The sequence below is a fragment of the Protopterus annectens genome, chromosome 8.part1, assembly GCF_019279795.1.
Source record: "Protopterus annectens isolate FY-2018-M chromosome 8.part1, PAN1.0, whole genome shotgun sequence".
Classification (NCBI taxonomy): Eukaryota; Metazoa; Chordata; order Ceratodontiformes; family Protopteridae; genus Protopterus; species Protopterus annectens.
Window position 1 is genome coordinate 70,343,149 of NC_056742.1, and position 16,864 is coordinate 70,360,012.

The 16,864-nt window shown below is 36.8% G+C and overlaps 1 protein-coding gene across 1 annotated transcript in view; it reads left to right on the plus strand.

Moving 5' to 3' along the window:
* LOC122810195 (neural-cadherin-like) overlaps positions 1-16,864 on the plus strand; it is a 1,307,756-nt gene that overhangs the window by 161,400 nt on the left and 1,129,492 nt on the right. Inside the window, exon 2 of the mRNA XM_044081677.1 lies at positions 11,157-11,354. Within this exon, the coding sequence (XP_043937612.1) occupies positions 11,157-11,354 (198 nt within the window). The remainder of the gene's footprint in view (positions 1-11,156; positions 11,355-16,864) is intronic.

Here is a 16,864-nt window from a genome sequence, read left to right on the forward strand (position 1 = left end):
GAGCCACATGCTCCAGTGAATTAAACCTCAGCACAACAATAAACAGGACATGCTGGAGGCATAGATTCCTGTCCCAGAGACTTCCCTCGCTCTGGAATAGAATCCCAGTTTATGTTAGGCAGAGCCCCACTCTGACTCTCTTTAAGAGAAATTTTGATGAGTGGATGGGAAATCGTAAATTTACCCCTGGGATCACTTCAGTGGCCCTGCTAGACAGAGGCCCAGGAAACTAATTTAAAAGGGAGGTGAAAGCCAACACATTCTGGCTAGGCTTATAAAGGCCCTTGGGCAGATAGCCAAGTACCTACCTATGAACCTATGAACATGTATAAATTAATAAAGTAGTTCTCAACTTTCCAAAAGTCATGAGAAAAAAGTAACAAACTAAGAAAAAAGAGCATGATGCAAGGCTGGGATGAAACTTTTTGTATTGCCAAATAAGGCGCTGACCTCCTGCTGGAAATATTTTCTAATTATATAACTATAAGGTTGCTTTAACATGTTTCTGTTGTCTAGTTCAAAACCTCTGCCTTTGAGCACATCTCCTTTTGTTCTTTGCTTTTTATGTTTTTCTAGTAACAACTTGAATTATACAGCCTTGAGCAACATCTTATAACGGTTACGTTTTTCAGCGAGGGGACTGTGAGAATAACTTGCTCACATTCCAGTGTTTGGCATTGCAATATGCCAGTATTTCCTGTCCTTGGATAACAGTTATTAACTTGAGATTATAAAACTGTTAAACTAATTGTTACTTATTGTTTTTTACCACAACTCTCTCAAGTGTTAATTTTTGTGCAAATCTGCTTTGTTTGAACAATATGTTTTCAGTAGATAAAACATTCTGCCTGGTGAAGCTTTCCAGCTTTAAGTTGTGCCCTTTACCTGTATATATATCTATATCTATATCTATATCTATATATTTATATCTATATCTTTATCGATAAGCCTTTACACATAATATATAACACACACACAGACAGACACAGACACACCATTGATATCACAATTATGAACTTTACCATTAAAGCAGTCAATAACATCTCAGAATCACTTAAAGGAAAATGCTACCTTGGAACTCAAAAACTACATTTTTATATTGTATCTTTGTCGTCTGAACTACGTTTCTTTTGTTGTCCAATTCACTATTGGTGCTTCTTAAAAAAATTGAATATCTTTCCACAAAATGGCTGACATTGAACCTGCTATATTAAAGCAATCTGGTTTGAGTACTTTCTTGATCCTTCCCAGAATTTATTTTAAGTCATCTTTATATGAGTCATGCTAGCCATAAAGAAGAGATGTTATCTTCCTTGACCATTGAGATAGAAAGGCAGCACAATAAGTCATAGGCAACTTAGCACTCCTGCTCCAGAGGGTGTGTTACATTTTTTTTGCACTGAATGACTATCATATATATTTTGTAAAAACTTGTTTTAAGCAATTTTTCAGCCAAAGAAAGTATGTAAATTTCAGCCTTTTGAGAGGATTATCATTTTATAGTTATATGCTGTGAGCTGGCGGCCACGGTAGTGCAGCGGTTAGCATTGTTGCCTCACAGCAAGAGGTTCTATGGTTCAAATCTCAGCTGGGGTGCCTTCTGTGAGGAGTCTGCATGTCCTCAATGTGGTTGCGTGGGTTTCCTCTGGGTGCACCGGTTTCCTCCCACATCCCAAAGACATGCTGTAAGTGGACTGGACACTCTAAATTGGCCATAGGTGTGAGTGAGTGTGTGCCTTCCGTGGAAGGTTGGGTGCTGGGCTGGCAACTCAACATCATAAAACTCTACTGCCAATTATGAGTGGACAGGTGATCCACTGTGGTGACCCCTAACTGGGAAAAGCCGAAAGAAGAAGAAGTCATATGCTGTGAGCATTGACAGACCCTCTCTCACACACTTCCTCTGGTGTCAAAATTGCCGCTGCAATTCAAGAGCTGTCAATTCAAAGAACTGGTTCTTCTACTCACAAGTGTCTGCTGTAGTAAGAAGATGAGATGTTCGTTCTTTTTTTTTCTTTCTTTTATGTTACCCTAAATATTGGAAAAATGTGCTATATATACTTGCTGTTTTTGATGGAAAGTATTTTGCAAGTACAGTACAGAAAATGTACTACTATCTGTATACAAGTGCCTTCATACATTACATTTTCCCATTTTTGTTGCATTGCTACGTCTTCTTTTGTTATATTGCAGCATACTAACACTTCATCAAAATCATAATCCTTGAGAATGACAGATCAGCATTTCTGTGTGTTTGACCAATGCTATTTTCTATAAAACCATTGCAGTTACAGAAAATGCCATTTGGAAGTGGATTACTTTGCAAAAATATGAATAAAAAATATTTGCCATTTAACATTAACCCCCAGAAAAGAATTGCCCATATCAGGACTAGTCTGCAAAAAGAAAGACAAGTGATAACTCTGTCAACAAAGTATACAAATATTGTTTCTCTCCCTCTCTGCAACAAAGACAGTGGAAAACAGTTTCACAACATGCTACCTTTTTTAAAAGTAAATAATAGCCTGTTGACATTAGTAGAATTAATGGTCTGTATAAGACTGTGGGCAGTTCCTTACAAAGCAAACTACAGATTTCTCTCTGTGATAAATTCCTCTCAAAGAATGGAAATTAAAGTTTTTTTTTTAAACTATAGGAAGGTATCTGGTACATAAACAATATTGGAACGATATTGTAGGAAGAAAAGAAATCTACATGTTGAGTTAAACTGTTGGAGAGGGTAGACTTTTTTGACTGCTGAAGATCATCGATTTCTATTTCAAAGTTTAGACTCTAAAGAGAAAATCTTAATAAGAATGTCATGTATGGCCAGTGAAAAGATATTATTAAGTCTAATTCACCAATTTCTTTAAGGAGTAATTTAGTATAAAAAGCACCTTAGTAACCTTTCATCAAAAACATCTAGTACAGAAAATATAAAACAATGCTCAATCAGGTATTAGAATATTTTGCTAATGCTCTAGCCAATTTTGTGTTCCTTATATTAAATATAAATGCTCTAACTGAATTTCTATTCCTTATATTAAGTATATATGTATGCCATCATCATCATCAACCCCCTTTTTTCCATTTTCTACATGGGGTTGAGGTGTCATGCAAACTAGTGTCACCATCTTTCTTCATTCAATGTCACTCTCCTACCTTCTTCAACAGTCGTGCTTGACTGTCTCAGGTCTTCTGTCACATAATCCATCCATCTCTTTGCTGGATACTGTCATTTCCTCTTGCCTTCTTCCTTTCTGTCCCAAAATCTTCTTCACCTAATTGTCCTCTGCTTTCCTGCACATTTGCCCAAACCACTGTACCATACCTCTCAACCTGGAAACATCAAAAATCTGGACAAGGCTCATGTATACCCTGATAAACATAAAATTTGCATACATAATTATGTAACCACGCTCCCTCCAATGGGATTGTGGGATACCAACTTTCAAATGCAAACTGTAGAACAGACAACCAATGTCCCATTACCTTTGTAACAAACAACTCTCTCGCTACCAAAGGTGAATCCTAAAATTGCTTACAACAAGAAAGTAGGTTAGATTCACCACCACCAGCTTGCTAAAACGTAACTTTTATTTCCAATATAGCTATTCAGCTAAGGCTGTGGTAGAAATAAGATGAAATAAAATAAAGCAAGATAAAATGGACATCAATCTCAAACATGTGTTCTTTGATACACCTTCCTTGTATAATACAGCACACTTGTTAGACAGAGTGCATTTTAAATGTATTGTTTAAACATTTTTCAGAAGGCAATTAAACAAAATGCATGAACCAATAATGACAAAACTGCCCAATTCAGAACATTTCCATTGCTTTTAATTTTGGAAAGTTGCTAGAATAAAATGCTGTGTTACCACCATACATTTCACTACCAAGACTTGAACTCAGGGACCTGTGCACTACAGTCAGAGCAACATATCACTATGCCAAATTAGCACTTTCCTAAAAAATAGGAAGACTGAAACTTAAATGGCTATCATTTAGTGAATTGAGTTCTCACTTCTCATCTTAGCTCTCTCTCAAAGTCTTAGCACAAAAAACCTGAACAAAGCAAATAATGGGGGAATATAGCCACAACATAGGGTCACATTTCAAACACTTATAAACTAAAGAAATTGCTAGAATAAAATGTTTTGTGTTACCATTTATTTTCTGAAGAATATGAAGTCTGAAATTCAAATCCCTGTCATTATTTAGTGAATTCAATCCTTCAGTGATTTGCCACAAAAATCCTGGAAACCACAGATTTTATGAGGAACAGATGAAAAATATGAGGCATAAATTCACAAATGGTGGTAGCTAGGGACTTTAGGCTCTTTGTACCTTGTACCAAGGTACAGGGTTTGAGCCTGAGTACCTCTAGCTATCAGGTATATTAAACTGGGGGCATTCACTCAGACACACACACACACACACACACACACACACACACACACACACACACACACACACACACAATTTTCTAGGACAGGTTACTTATATCTCCCCAGAACCAACATCCTATAGCTTATTATATGGTAATGCTTCCACCAACTATACAACTAGCACATAAAAACATGACTACTGTTTAACCACAAAAAAGGCTACCTGCAAATATCTGCATGCTACCCTTAGCTTGAGAATGAATGCTTTGAAATGTAAAAATAAACAGTTACCTGTGCAAAATTCCAGTGAGCACAACCCTAAACTGAAAAAAAAAATTGAAAAGAAAAAGAAATACCAGCCACAGCAGTTTAAAATGAATAAGCACACACTTTACTTGAAATAAATAAAATGAAGCATTGCTCTTGCTAAAGACAAACACACAGGTAGTGTTAAGCTTCTACAACGAAAACATAATATAAATGTATTTAAAGACAGACAGATAGCATAAAAAATAAATATATCTAGTAGTGTATCTGAACCTGCCTTTTTGTTTAGAAAAAATAAATATTCTGATTTTCTACCTACATTTGACTTAGAAATCAAAAATGTAGCTACATAATTCCTAAAGGCAAGATGGAATTTAAATTAAGCTCTGTCCAAAAATGTAATCCAATGTACAACCCAAAGTCAGGCAATATTTCTTTGATAAGTGCATTTCTGTCTCTTTTCAGGAATCTATGACAATATTTTCATTTAGTTTGAAATTTGGATAATGCTTTTTTGATTCTGACAATTTCATTACTGGATGAAGAAGGTAGAGTCCTAAATGGTAGTACCCATATAAACAAACAAATTTCTTGACTTGGTAATGTTGCAAATGTGTGGTCATTTATGAAGCCAGATTAGCTTCAAACAGTTTTCATGCATTCTCAGTGAAAGCAGTGACATAACACAGCACTATTCGTGTTCTTTGTATCTGTACATATACATTTTACGTTACGCAAGACTCAAAACAATCTGATCCTCTTATGAAAAATAAGAATTACATTTGTTTTTAGCTTAACACGTCTTATTCATGATAGAATACAGAAGAAAAAAGCATAGTGACGCAAAACTGCAGGAATATCTACAGGGCTTTATCTTCACACATCCATGATCACAATGTAATCAAACAATGCACACAATCATATGACAACATAACCCCGCCACTACTATTATGCATGCACTATTCAAAAAAATCACATAAATTCCGGACAGGACTGCCTAATGTTCACCCATTTATTCGTACAGTTTTCTCAGTGAATAATAATAATAATAATGTGATTTTCTGCTTTCTCTTCTTGCAGTTGTTGCTCCTCTGCCATCCCTGATCCCTCCTTATACAACACAAACATACTCCTTACACAACACAAACATATATGCACCTGTGAGTGAACACTTGCACTGTCCTTTCCGCTCTGCAGTAAACCCAAGTGCAGCCACCAAAATAAACATCCTTGCAGAATAAGTAGACTTCCTACTCACAAAAAAATAAAATAACTTGAGTGCCAGAATAACGCTCTGCAGTACCCAAATAGACTGACTTTTTAAAGATGGTGGATGCTTGGCATTTTTACACCAGCTGTCCTTATAACGCAACCAGTAAATGTACTCATTTTCATGTCAATAAGTATGTTTTACATATAACTTTAATTAAACATCGTTTACCTAAAAAGAGGACTAGAGTAAATAGTAGGAAGTATGAACGTGTACCTACTACCAACAACATCACCAGGACTTCCCAAGTTCCCGCTCGCTCTGCAGTACCCACAGGACTCAAGAGTGAGTCAGCTGGCCCTTGAGCTCACTTCCCGCTCGCAAGTGCAATTCAAAAGTTAGTGAGTCAACTGGCCCTTGAGCACAATTCTGACAGGCTGGTAGCCTCGACGGAGCTGATGTCATCGCCCATGTGATGACATCAACTCAGAAAACATGAGAAAAAAAAGCTGGGAAAAATTGGAAATGCAGGGGTACCACTCGGGAACTGTGTCAACCCATTATTTGGATCCTAAAACTCGTTAAAAACTGAGTAATTTGGTACGGTTGAGAGGTATGCACTGTACTCTGTTCTCTTTGATCTTCTCTGCAATTGGAGCTACTTTGGCTTTTGCTCTGAAGTCCTCATTTCTTTGTCTGTCCCGCAATGTGCATCCTATCACCCCATCTCAGGCACTTCATCTCCATCACCTCTAGCTTCTTAAACTGCTCTGCATATACTGCACATGTTTCTGTACCATACAGTAGAACTGGTTGCACCACTGTTTTGTACGCCTTACTTTTCAGCTTATTTGGCATTCTTCTGTCATACATTACTCCTGACACTCTCTGCCAGTTGGCTGCAGCCTCTCTGATTCCAGCTTTGATCTCCTCATTCAGATTTCAATTCTCCTTAACCCCCCCCCCCAGGTATGTGAAGCTGTTAACCTGTTCCACTATGTTCACTTCTAGCTCAGTTCTCAGCTTCTTCTGATTTCCTCAATTTTCTGCCATTACAGTTGTCTTATCTGTATGCAGTTTCATCCCACATGCCTTCAGTTTTGCATTCCATTCACCTATTCCTTGCTGAAGTTCTTGCTCAGAGTCTGCCTGTAATGCCATATCATTTGCATACCCCCCAACCTGTTTGCTAATGTAGTCCATCAACAGTATGAGTAGCAGTGGGCTCAGAGTTGAACCCTGATGCATATCCACTCCACTGGGGACCCTTCTGTAAGACTGAACATTAGTTAATACTTGAGTTATTGGGTCCTTCTACATAGGGCCTACTAATTCCACTAGTGTCTCTGGTACTTCAAACCAGCGCAGGACTATCAAAATCAGCTGTCTTGGGACCTTGTCATATGCTTTCTCCAAGCCTAGGAATGCCCAGTTGCATTCTTTCCTCATCTCTAATTTCTTCTCAGCTATCTGTCTTACTACAATCATTGGGCCAGTTGTGCTGCAGCCTGATCTGAATCCAAACTGCTCATCTCCCATCTTACTTCCTACTACTTTACATATTCTTTTATCAGTCACCCTCTCAAGAAGTTTCATGCAGTATGATAGGAGTCTGATGTCTCTATACACAGTTGTGGATGACCCCTTTGTTCTAGTACACTAGCACCTATATGCTTATTCTCCAGTCATCTGGACACTCCTTTCAATCCATACTGCTATGAGCACCCTCAGGAGGCATTTCTCTCCTGTCTCGCTGAACATCCTGATCATATCTGCCTTGACGTCATATGAGCCTGCTACTTTCCCTGACTACATTTTCCTTAGTGCTGTCCTTACTTCTTCTAGGATGGGCTCCTCATTTTCTTTCATCATATGCTGTATCTGGGGCAGTACAGCTTCTGTGGGCTTTTCTTCAATTTAGAACTTACTGAAAGTATTCCTTCCATCTGCCTTTGATTTCCTGTGGGCTGGTGAGCAGGTTGTTGCTGACATCAGTTATGAAGGGTGTCTGACTATCTTCTTTATCTTTCTGCCTTTGTCTTGCAACCTGGTTCTTTATGCCATCTACTGAGTCACTTTCCAGAAATTGGTAGAAGGCCTCTGATGCCTTGTTCTTTGCTACTGGAACTCATTTCTTAGCCTCTATGTTAACCAACCAGTATTTCTTATTAGCCTGGTCCGTCTTTTGCATCTTCCACTTGTTCTGCACGCCTCCTTCAGATATCTCATTTTCATTCCATTACAAATATCTGAATCAGTCTTTTTTTACCACTAGTGCTCTCACACCTGTGATGGTAGTAGTGTTTACCCTGGTGGCCCATGCACCATGGATCATGTTGTCAAAGCAACCCCACCATAATCACAATGTACGCATACATTCAGATACCCATGTGTGCATGCTCACACACCACACACACACACACACACACACACACACACACACACACACACACACACCCACACACACAAATGCACATTTTCATTGAACTTCACTGAACTTATCTTCACTGCAATGACTTTCACTGGAGTCAATAGGTGACTGCCCTTTTTTTATAGTGTTAAAGTTTTCCTTGGTGGCCCATGCACCATGGATCATGTTGTCAAAGCAACCCCACCATAATCACAATGTACGCATACATTCAGATACCCATGTGTGCATGCGCACACACCACACACACACACACACACACACACACACACACACACACACACACACACACACACACTCACACACTCACACACTCACACACTCACACACACACTCACACACACACACACACACAAATGCACATTTTCATTGAACTTCACTGAACTTATCTTCACTGCACTGACTTTCACTGGACTCAAAAGGTGACTGCCCTCTTTTTATAGTGTTAAGGTTTTCCTCCACCCATGGTAATTTACGAAGAAGAAATTGGGAGATACAGGCATTTCTGTGATTGAGCACATGGCTAATTAAAATTAGCCCCTCCCAGACTGCCTAATCACCATGCAACTTGGCTAGTGAGACTGTCCTTGAAGCAGATGCTCCCACTAGCAGGAAATCTCACTAGTGGGGTGGTCTATCAAACAAAAATGATTACTTTGAGGGGGAAGCTGCTGGTGGCAAGGCTTCATACTTGTGGCAATCCTTTCTGAATTCCAGGGTTTATGCATTGCTTCACTGTTTGATATTTTTGCTGTTGTACTAGTTATCTGTTATTACCATGACTGGTGAGACTGAAAAGCCTTTTGGCTGAGCTCCATCACCTGCTTAACAAATCTAAGTTAAATCAAATAAGCTAAACTGCTAACAGTGTTTAAAAAGATTGCCTCTTCTTTTCTGGTATAAAGTATTCTTAAGATTATACATGCTGACTACAGCATAAATATTGAAACAACAAGGCTTATTAACAATTGTACTTCATTTGCATCATAGTTATTGATCTACTTGTGGCATGGTTGTAGTATTATGTATAATATGTTCTATTCAATACTAGTTGTGTATGGGAAAAAAAACAGTTATGCATTTATCTCAGTGTTATCTCCTGTATTGGAGATTTTCTCATTGGGTCTTTCCTAAACGTGTATCTCACTCAATGAGGCAAACCCAGTAAACTAAACATAAATACAGATAGTAGTAATAATAATATCACATATCTCATTTCACAATACATTTATTTATCTAATAACCTTTGCTGGTATTATTTAGAGTCTAGTAAAATATAATATACAAATAATCACTTTATAATTTACCTATATAAAACTTTATGAAATCAAACAGATTTATATATTTTCTTCATTGAGTTAGCAATTAACAAAAACTGTGTACCTGCTATGCCAGAAAATGTCCTTAATATATATTCACATGAAGCAAGACTTTGATATGTCTATAATACTCCTGCCAGGCCTTCACATTTAGTCATATTTTGCAGAAAAGGGATGCCCCTGGTGAACCAAGAACAAGGATTTAGATAACTATTCTGGGGTGCAGTGTGCCTTTTGTAGAGCAGCTACTACAGTCTACACACAGTGCACTAAAATACTTCAGAGAGCAAATGCAGTACCAACATTTAAAAGCCAGTAGCGCACTGAAGATTGATCAAGATCTGCCAGTTGTGCCCCCTAACACTTTGTGACTGGGGCATCTGCCCCCGTCTCCCTACCTTAGCTATGCTACTGACCTAGAACATGTTTTATAGCATAAGACAGTTTACTGACTGCCAATACAGGCCTCTGACAAGTTACCAGTCCTCTCCCTTTTCCTTGTCATCTACTCTGGAGTGATTGTCTGGAATACCCAATTGGCCTGATATGAGAATGATATGGAAAAGGCCCATCACTCATGGTCTAATGAAAGTTAAGGTAATTTTACCTGATATTTCCCCTGCTGGTACTGTGCTTGTGCAGTGCCACAGACCAGGCTTTCAACCTATCCACATGCCCATGCACTTGCCCATACAGACATAAACCCTCTCAGCGACTTGCTGGCAAGTTACCAATATTTCCTGTAAGTTGCAAAGCCTCTAGTCTCTGCAGTGGTCAACTGCACTACAGAAGTAGCATACTATACTCTGCTTTAGATTGTTAGAGTGAGGCTAATGCTAATTTCTCCTACCCTACTGCACGGTCCTCCATTATGAAGAATGTTACTTAAGCCATATTCAGGAGCACCTTTCATAGCAAAAAAAAAAAAAAAAGCCTGCACAAATGACTAGCTACCTTCCTGCTGTTTGATGATTTATTAATGACGTACTGACCTGCTGATCTCTCATTACTTATGTATAGACATCATCTCATTGTATGGGGAAACGTGTTTCTATAATGGTTAATATTTTACTTGTCTAAAGAAAATGTTTTTAAATGTGTGTTGTGATCTGCACTAAATAATTGTAGCGCATTGGTACTGTCATGCTTTTCTTCTTTATTGTACCTTTTATCCTCATGGTAATTTCTTTAAAGGTTAGCTCTGATCAGCAAATACAGACAATTACAAAATAAAATTCTTTACTAGCAGTGGATTCTCAATGCCCTCTAATTTGATGGTGTGAGTCTGAGCTAATGCACATATGCATGCTTGCATGAATATCCACTGAGATTACTTTGAATGTATATATGCACTTCAACTTACCACTTTTGTTGTGAAAATGGATAAACTATGTATTTGTGTTGTGCTTCCTTATGTCAAAGGTATGAGCTTAGGTGTTACAAGTAATAGCTCTGTTGAGCCAACAATGAATAAAAATACTCTCAATTCAAGATTATATAATACACCACTAACATACTTTCTCTCCTTCTGTTTTTCTTAGGAAAAGACTGGTATTTGATGTGGATTGACCTTGTGGTCACAGATGTAAATGACAATGCCCCAGAGTGGCTCATGTCCCCTGTTCCTTTCCTAGCTGCAGTGTCTACTGATGCCCCTGAAGGCACCAGTGTCTACAGACTATTAGCTCAAGACAGGGATGAGGGGATCAATGGACAGTTACAGTACTTCCTTATAGAAGGTAAGAAAACATTTGCATCATGCAATGATTACATTTCAGAAAACCTGCATGTGGGCATAGATTCAATGACTTATGAAGTATTTTTTGACTAAATGCAATGTTAATGATGGATAGTAAGCAGCATTAAGAACGATACATATGTAGTGCATAACTGATGTATCAAGAAGAGACTACGAGAGCTGACCTGAGAGTATGTGATACAGAACTGGTGGACGGGGGTGTTAACAAGGCAACTTTGTCCCAGAGTAGGACTGTAAATAATATGTAGCATATTAAGGAAAACCCTGGTGAGTCACAGCCACTACTTCTGCTTGTGGTAACCCACTGCCACGGTTGCTTCCCCTGGTAACTCATTGTCATTTTTTTTGCTGCCCTTGTTAACTCACTGCCTCTTAAACTTACATATACAATGTGTTTTTATGTGTGTGTGTGTGTGTGTGTGTGTGTGTGCATATATATATTTATATATATATATATATATATATATATATATATATATATATATATATATATATATGTGTGTGTGTGTGTGTGTGTGTGTACACATACACACACACACACACACACACACACACACACACACACACACACACACACACACACACACACACACACACACGTGATGCTGAGACTGGATAGCTATTTCAGAATGTTTATTACAGCCAGTAATAAACAGTTTGTATTGACTATTTGGTCTTAGCATCTAAAGCATGAAAAAAAGAGGGGGAAGTTGAAAAGTGGTTGTGATTAATAAATACTTTGGCCTGGTCAGTTATTTAGACCATGAAAATTTTTAACTACAGAGCATTTCTGTCTCAGGTTTTGTGTGTGTTTGTGTGAGTGTATGTTGTGTGAGGTGCAGGAACAATTAGTAGCATTCTAACTTACTATAAGCTTCTGCTAGTAAAGCACATCTATTACAGATCTCCCGGAGAAATGAAGCCCTAAAATCAAACCCCTTTTCCTCATTTTTTGTCACATGACCAAGTGACAATATCAGTATTCTTAGATTTTTAACGTCTGTGTTATAACACATTTGGCAACTCATCACAGACCTAAACACGTATGACTTTTTCTCTTTTAATGAATTATTATATAAAAACATTTTCACTCGTTATAGAATCTTACCACATTCAGTTCACGTTCTTCTTCATTTCTGTTCTGTTTAGCATTCTGGAAGACAGATTTCATGTTCTGCACATTTAGCATAAACTCCTCTGGTACATGTTGAGCCGTCTCTGGGGAATATGTGTCCTAAATAATTCTTTTGTTATTTCTTAATAATGCAGACTGATTAGCATTTGCTTTTGGCTCTGTGTGCGTTTTGTAGGTAAGCCATACAAGATTATTCTGAGCTGAAGAGGTAAAGGTGATGATCACTGTACCACACTGTTCTGAGATACAAAATTGTTTAATTGATTTACATGCACCTCTATTTTACACCACTGGTCTCATATGGGCATTTAAGTAATTTTAAATCAAGGATTATGTATTAAGCAACCTTAAAGTTATTTTACCAACCATCAAGAATTGTTTGTTTATCTGTATTTTCTTTTACAGATTTCACCTATATTTCAAGTTATTAGCATTTACAATTTCTGATTAGGTACTTATAGCATTAACCTGCCATATACCACATCTTAGCTATATTTCATAATCTGAAATGGCAATTATTAAAGCATACATTTGTGAATTAAATAAAAATGTACGGTATTATAAATTTGTTGAAAAATACACCTAAGTATGAAAACACACTTTGCAAATAGACATTTCCCATTCTACAAGATGCAACACTGTCAGATCAGATTATAGAAAGGAGTGGCTGCAGGAAGCAAAATCTCCATGTGGTGGGATTTGAGGCTTTTCCTACCTTGAAAAACATTAACATCAAATTTCACTGGAATAAATGTTTTTACTTAGAATATATATATATATATATATATATATATATATATATATATATATATATATGTATATATATATATATATATATATATATATGTGTGTGTGTGTATGTGTGTGTGTGTGTGTGTGTCTGTGTGTGTGTCTGTGTGTGTATTTAGATATAGATACATATCTATCTATCTATGTATATGTATGTATGTATTCTACATGAACGGATGAAAGATTGATGTTGAAAATGTTGTCGCATAAACTTCATCAGTCTACTGTGCATGTTGTGAGAAATAACCTAAAAATCAAGTGTTTTTATGGAGGAGTCAATCATGCCTCCACACCCCCCATGTTGGGGCTGTGCCCCACTCCCCTGCTAATTATATATACTAATTCATAGCTCACACAATCCCTAGGAAAGGGCATATTCCTCTACCTGAGGATTGTTGATCTCACACACCTGTTGACTGTCTGTTTCTGTCAACTGAAGTGTGTCAACCTAAACAGATGTCTGCTTTTGAACATTTTGCTCAAAAGTACTATACTAAACAACATATATATTTTATTCCAACTTCACACTCAGATTACAACTATTGTGGATTCAGCATGCATTGTGCACACTGGAAATACTTCACAGAGTGACCCACAAATACTTCTACTCTTCACATTTTATTTAACCAATACAACAGGTTCACCCTGTATCTGGAATTTGTATCCTTTATGTATAGCTTATTCATTATGGTTTCCTTATTCCCATAATATCATCTCTATTTCTTAACATACATAGCTCCTTTTATTTGTGTATATGTCCTACATCATACATCCACAAAAGTAAAATAAAGTACAAACTATTTATAAAGGATCATTCTCTATTCATGCTGCATATTATTTATGATTTATTCCTTATCATTACAATATTTTGATGTTGCCTATAAAACAAATTGACAAGTTAATATTCTTCTGTTCAGCATTAATGTCCATTTCATATAGTTTCCTGCTGTTAATTCCCTATTCCTTGCATCTTACCTACAGTGTTAATTGCATTTTTGTAGCAACCTATTACAATGCAAAAAATTAAAAAAGAAAATGACAAAGAAAGACTATTTAGGAAGCACTAAATATACTATTAATCTTGTTTTTTTTCCCTTTTCCTCTATTCTTTCTTCCCTTGCTTCAATGGCAATCTTCCTCACCCTCACTCCACTCTATTTTCCTTCCTTGTTATTCCATTTTTCCAGTTTTTGCTGTTCACCAATTTCTTTACTTCTATCCAAGTATTGTACCTCAAACATCCACTCCTAATAAATCTTTGCTTTTTTCTGTTCTTGAACTTCTCCTGTCAAAATTCTTCTAGCAACATTTTTTAGTTCATTTATTTCTCATTTTCATTTTTGCTCCTCCCTTTATTCTTGTATCCTTTCATATATGCTGGCTGTCAAGCCTTTATCACTTGGGTTCCCTTCTCTCATTTCTTTTAATCATTGTATCTATTCTGGACGGTTATCTTTCTTTTTCCTTTACCACTTGAACATTCTTGTATGTTCTGCAAGATATCTGAACCCTTTCACTTGCTTCCTCCCAGTTCAACAACCCATTTTCTCCTACTAATTGGATTAATAGTTTAGTATAGTTCCCATCCATCTCCATCTCCATGTTGTTGTCCAGTTTCTCTCATTGTTTAACTTACCTTCAATTGGTAAAATATTTTGCTTCCACTTGTTTAGTTCTGTCATTATAAATATTCAACTTGTTTTCCTGCTGAGTGCTTCTTTTAAAGGTTGCCCTAACCTTTTAGCACCTCTTCTCCAAAATATCTTCAATAAGTCTTCTTTCTTTTCATCCAGGTATTTTCCCATATCATCTATTTCCTCGTAGCTAAAAATGTACCTTCCTGACACCTTATCAAAAATGTAACTTGTATTGCTTTCAAATATTGGCTTACTGTATATCTGGTACTCCCTGGCCTCATTCTTTCTTTCTTTGGTATGGTTACTTTTTCCCAAATTACCCTCGTTGTTTCTCCCATACAAAGAAAATCTCTTATCCAATTTTGTATCTTGCTGAAAAGAATCTGTGGTAGAGTGTTCAAAATGATTGGCCTAAACACAGCAAATGTGAAATGAAATGTCAATATATGACCTGCACACTCTGATCTAATTCTAGTCCTAGGAGAGTTTCCACTTTTGAAGGTTTAACTTTATTTTCTACATAATGGTTTCATATGAATTCTGCGTTCATTTGTCATAGCTGTCATATCCATAAATATTTCAGCTCATCATCTTTTCAAAGCTCTGGATATATTTTTTCCATTTCATTTTCTTCAGTTAGGTTTATCCTGATTGCTTTGGTTTTACTGTTATTTATCCCACAAATTACATTTTCCCTAATATATACAATAACAGAAATATTTTTTTAAATCTTCTAGCATAAATAATATATCATCTGCAAATAATAGCATATTCAATTCCTTCCTTCCCCATTTAAAACCCCCAAAACTTGCTAACCTAACAGCTGATGCCAACGATTCCAAATAAAGTGCAAATATTAAGTGTGGTACTGGACATCTATGCCTCATTCCTCTTGTTAAATTAATATAATCCGAGGAGAATGCAAATAACTTCACTTGAAGCATTGTGCTTTGATAAATTTCTTCTATTTCATTTTCTCTAGAAGCACAAATAAAATGACCATTCTATTGTATTTAAGGCTTTTCTGCAAGTAAAGACATGAATGCCACCTTCTCCTTTTTTGTTTCTTGGATTATCATTAAAGTTCATATGATGTTATCAAATACCCTTCTTCCTCCAACAAAACTCATGCTGGTCTGCTTATATCTAGCTTGTGATAAGTTTTGTTATTCTTATCAAAATACTTTGTAATTATAGTTTAAAATAATTATCAGAAAGTATGAGCCTGTATCAGCTGGGTCTTTTCCTTCTTTGTGTATCATTACTATAATCTCATTTTGACACAATATTGGGGTTCATTTAATTAACTGAATCTAGTTCACTATTATCACTAAAACCTGTACTAATTTATTATCTCTCATTTTCCTTATTTCAATTGGAATGCCATCTGAACATGGACATTTGTTCAGTGCTTGCTTGGCTTGTGCTCCTTTTAACTTCTCTCATTAAAGTTTTAGATAGTATTTCCTGCAGTTTAGACACATGCATTTTATGTATCTTTTGTTGTCCAGGTTGTCCTACTAGGTTAGTATCCTTTTTTCGGGGAGGCCCATTGTGTTATTTATACTACTAGGCAAAATTTAGCCACAGCACTGGGGAACTTTCACTAGTCTTTTTGAAGAGTATGGAGATGCTGTTTGGCTGTTATACTTCTGGTTTCCATTACAGGCACAAAGGTGGAATGGAGAAACTGGAAGAAAGATGGAGGTAGCATGAATATTGGATAGCAGAAAAGAAGAGGAATGTCTGCAGAAGGAAGAGGAGTTGGAGAGATGTTGTTTGAATGGTGAGGTCATGATTGAGGGATTGGACGAGTTGTTGGTGAAGAAGGAGCTGGTTGGAGTAAAGGAGATTGCTGATGTGAAGGTAATCGAACCTTCGCAAGATTCAGAGTACCTATTCCAAAAAGGCCTTTTCTCTGGGTCCAAG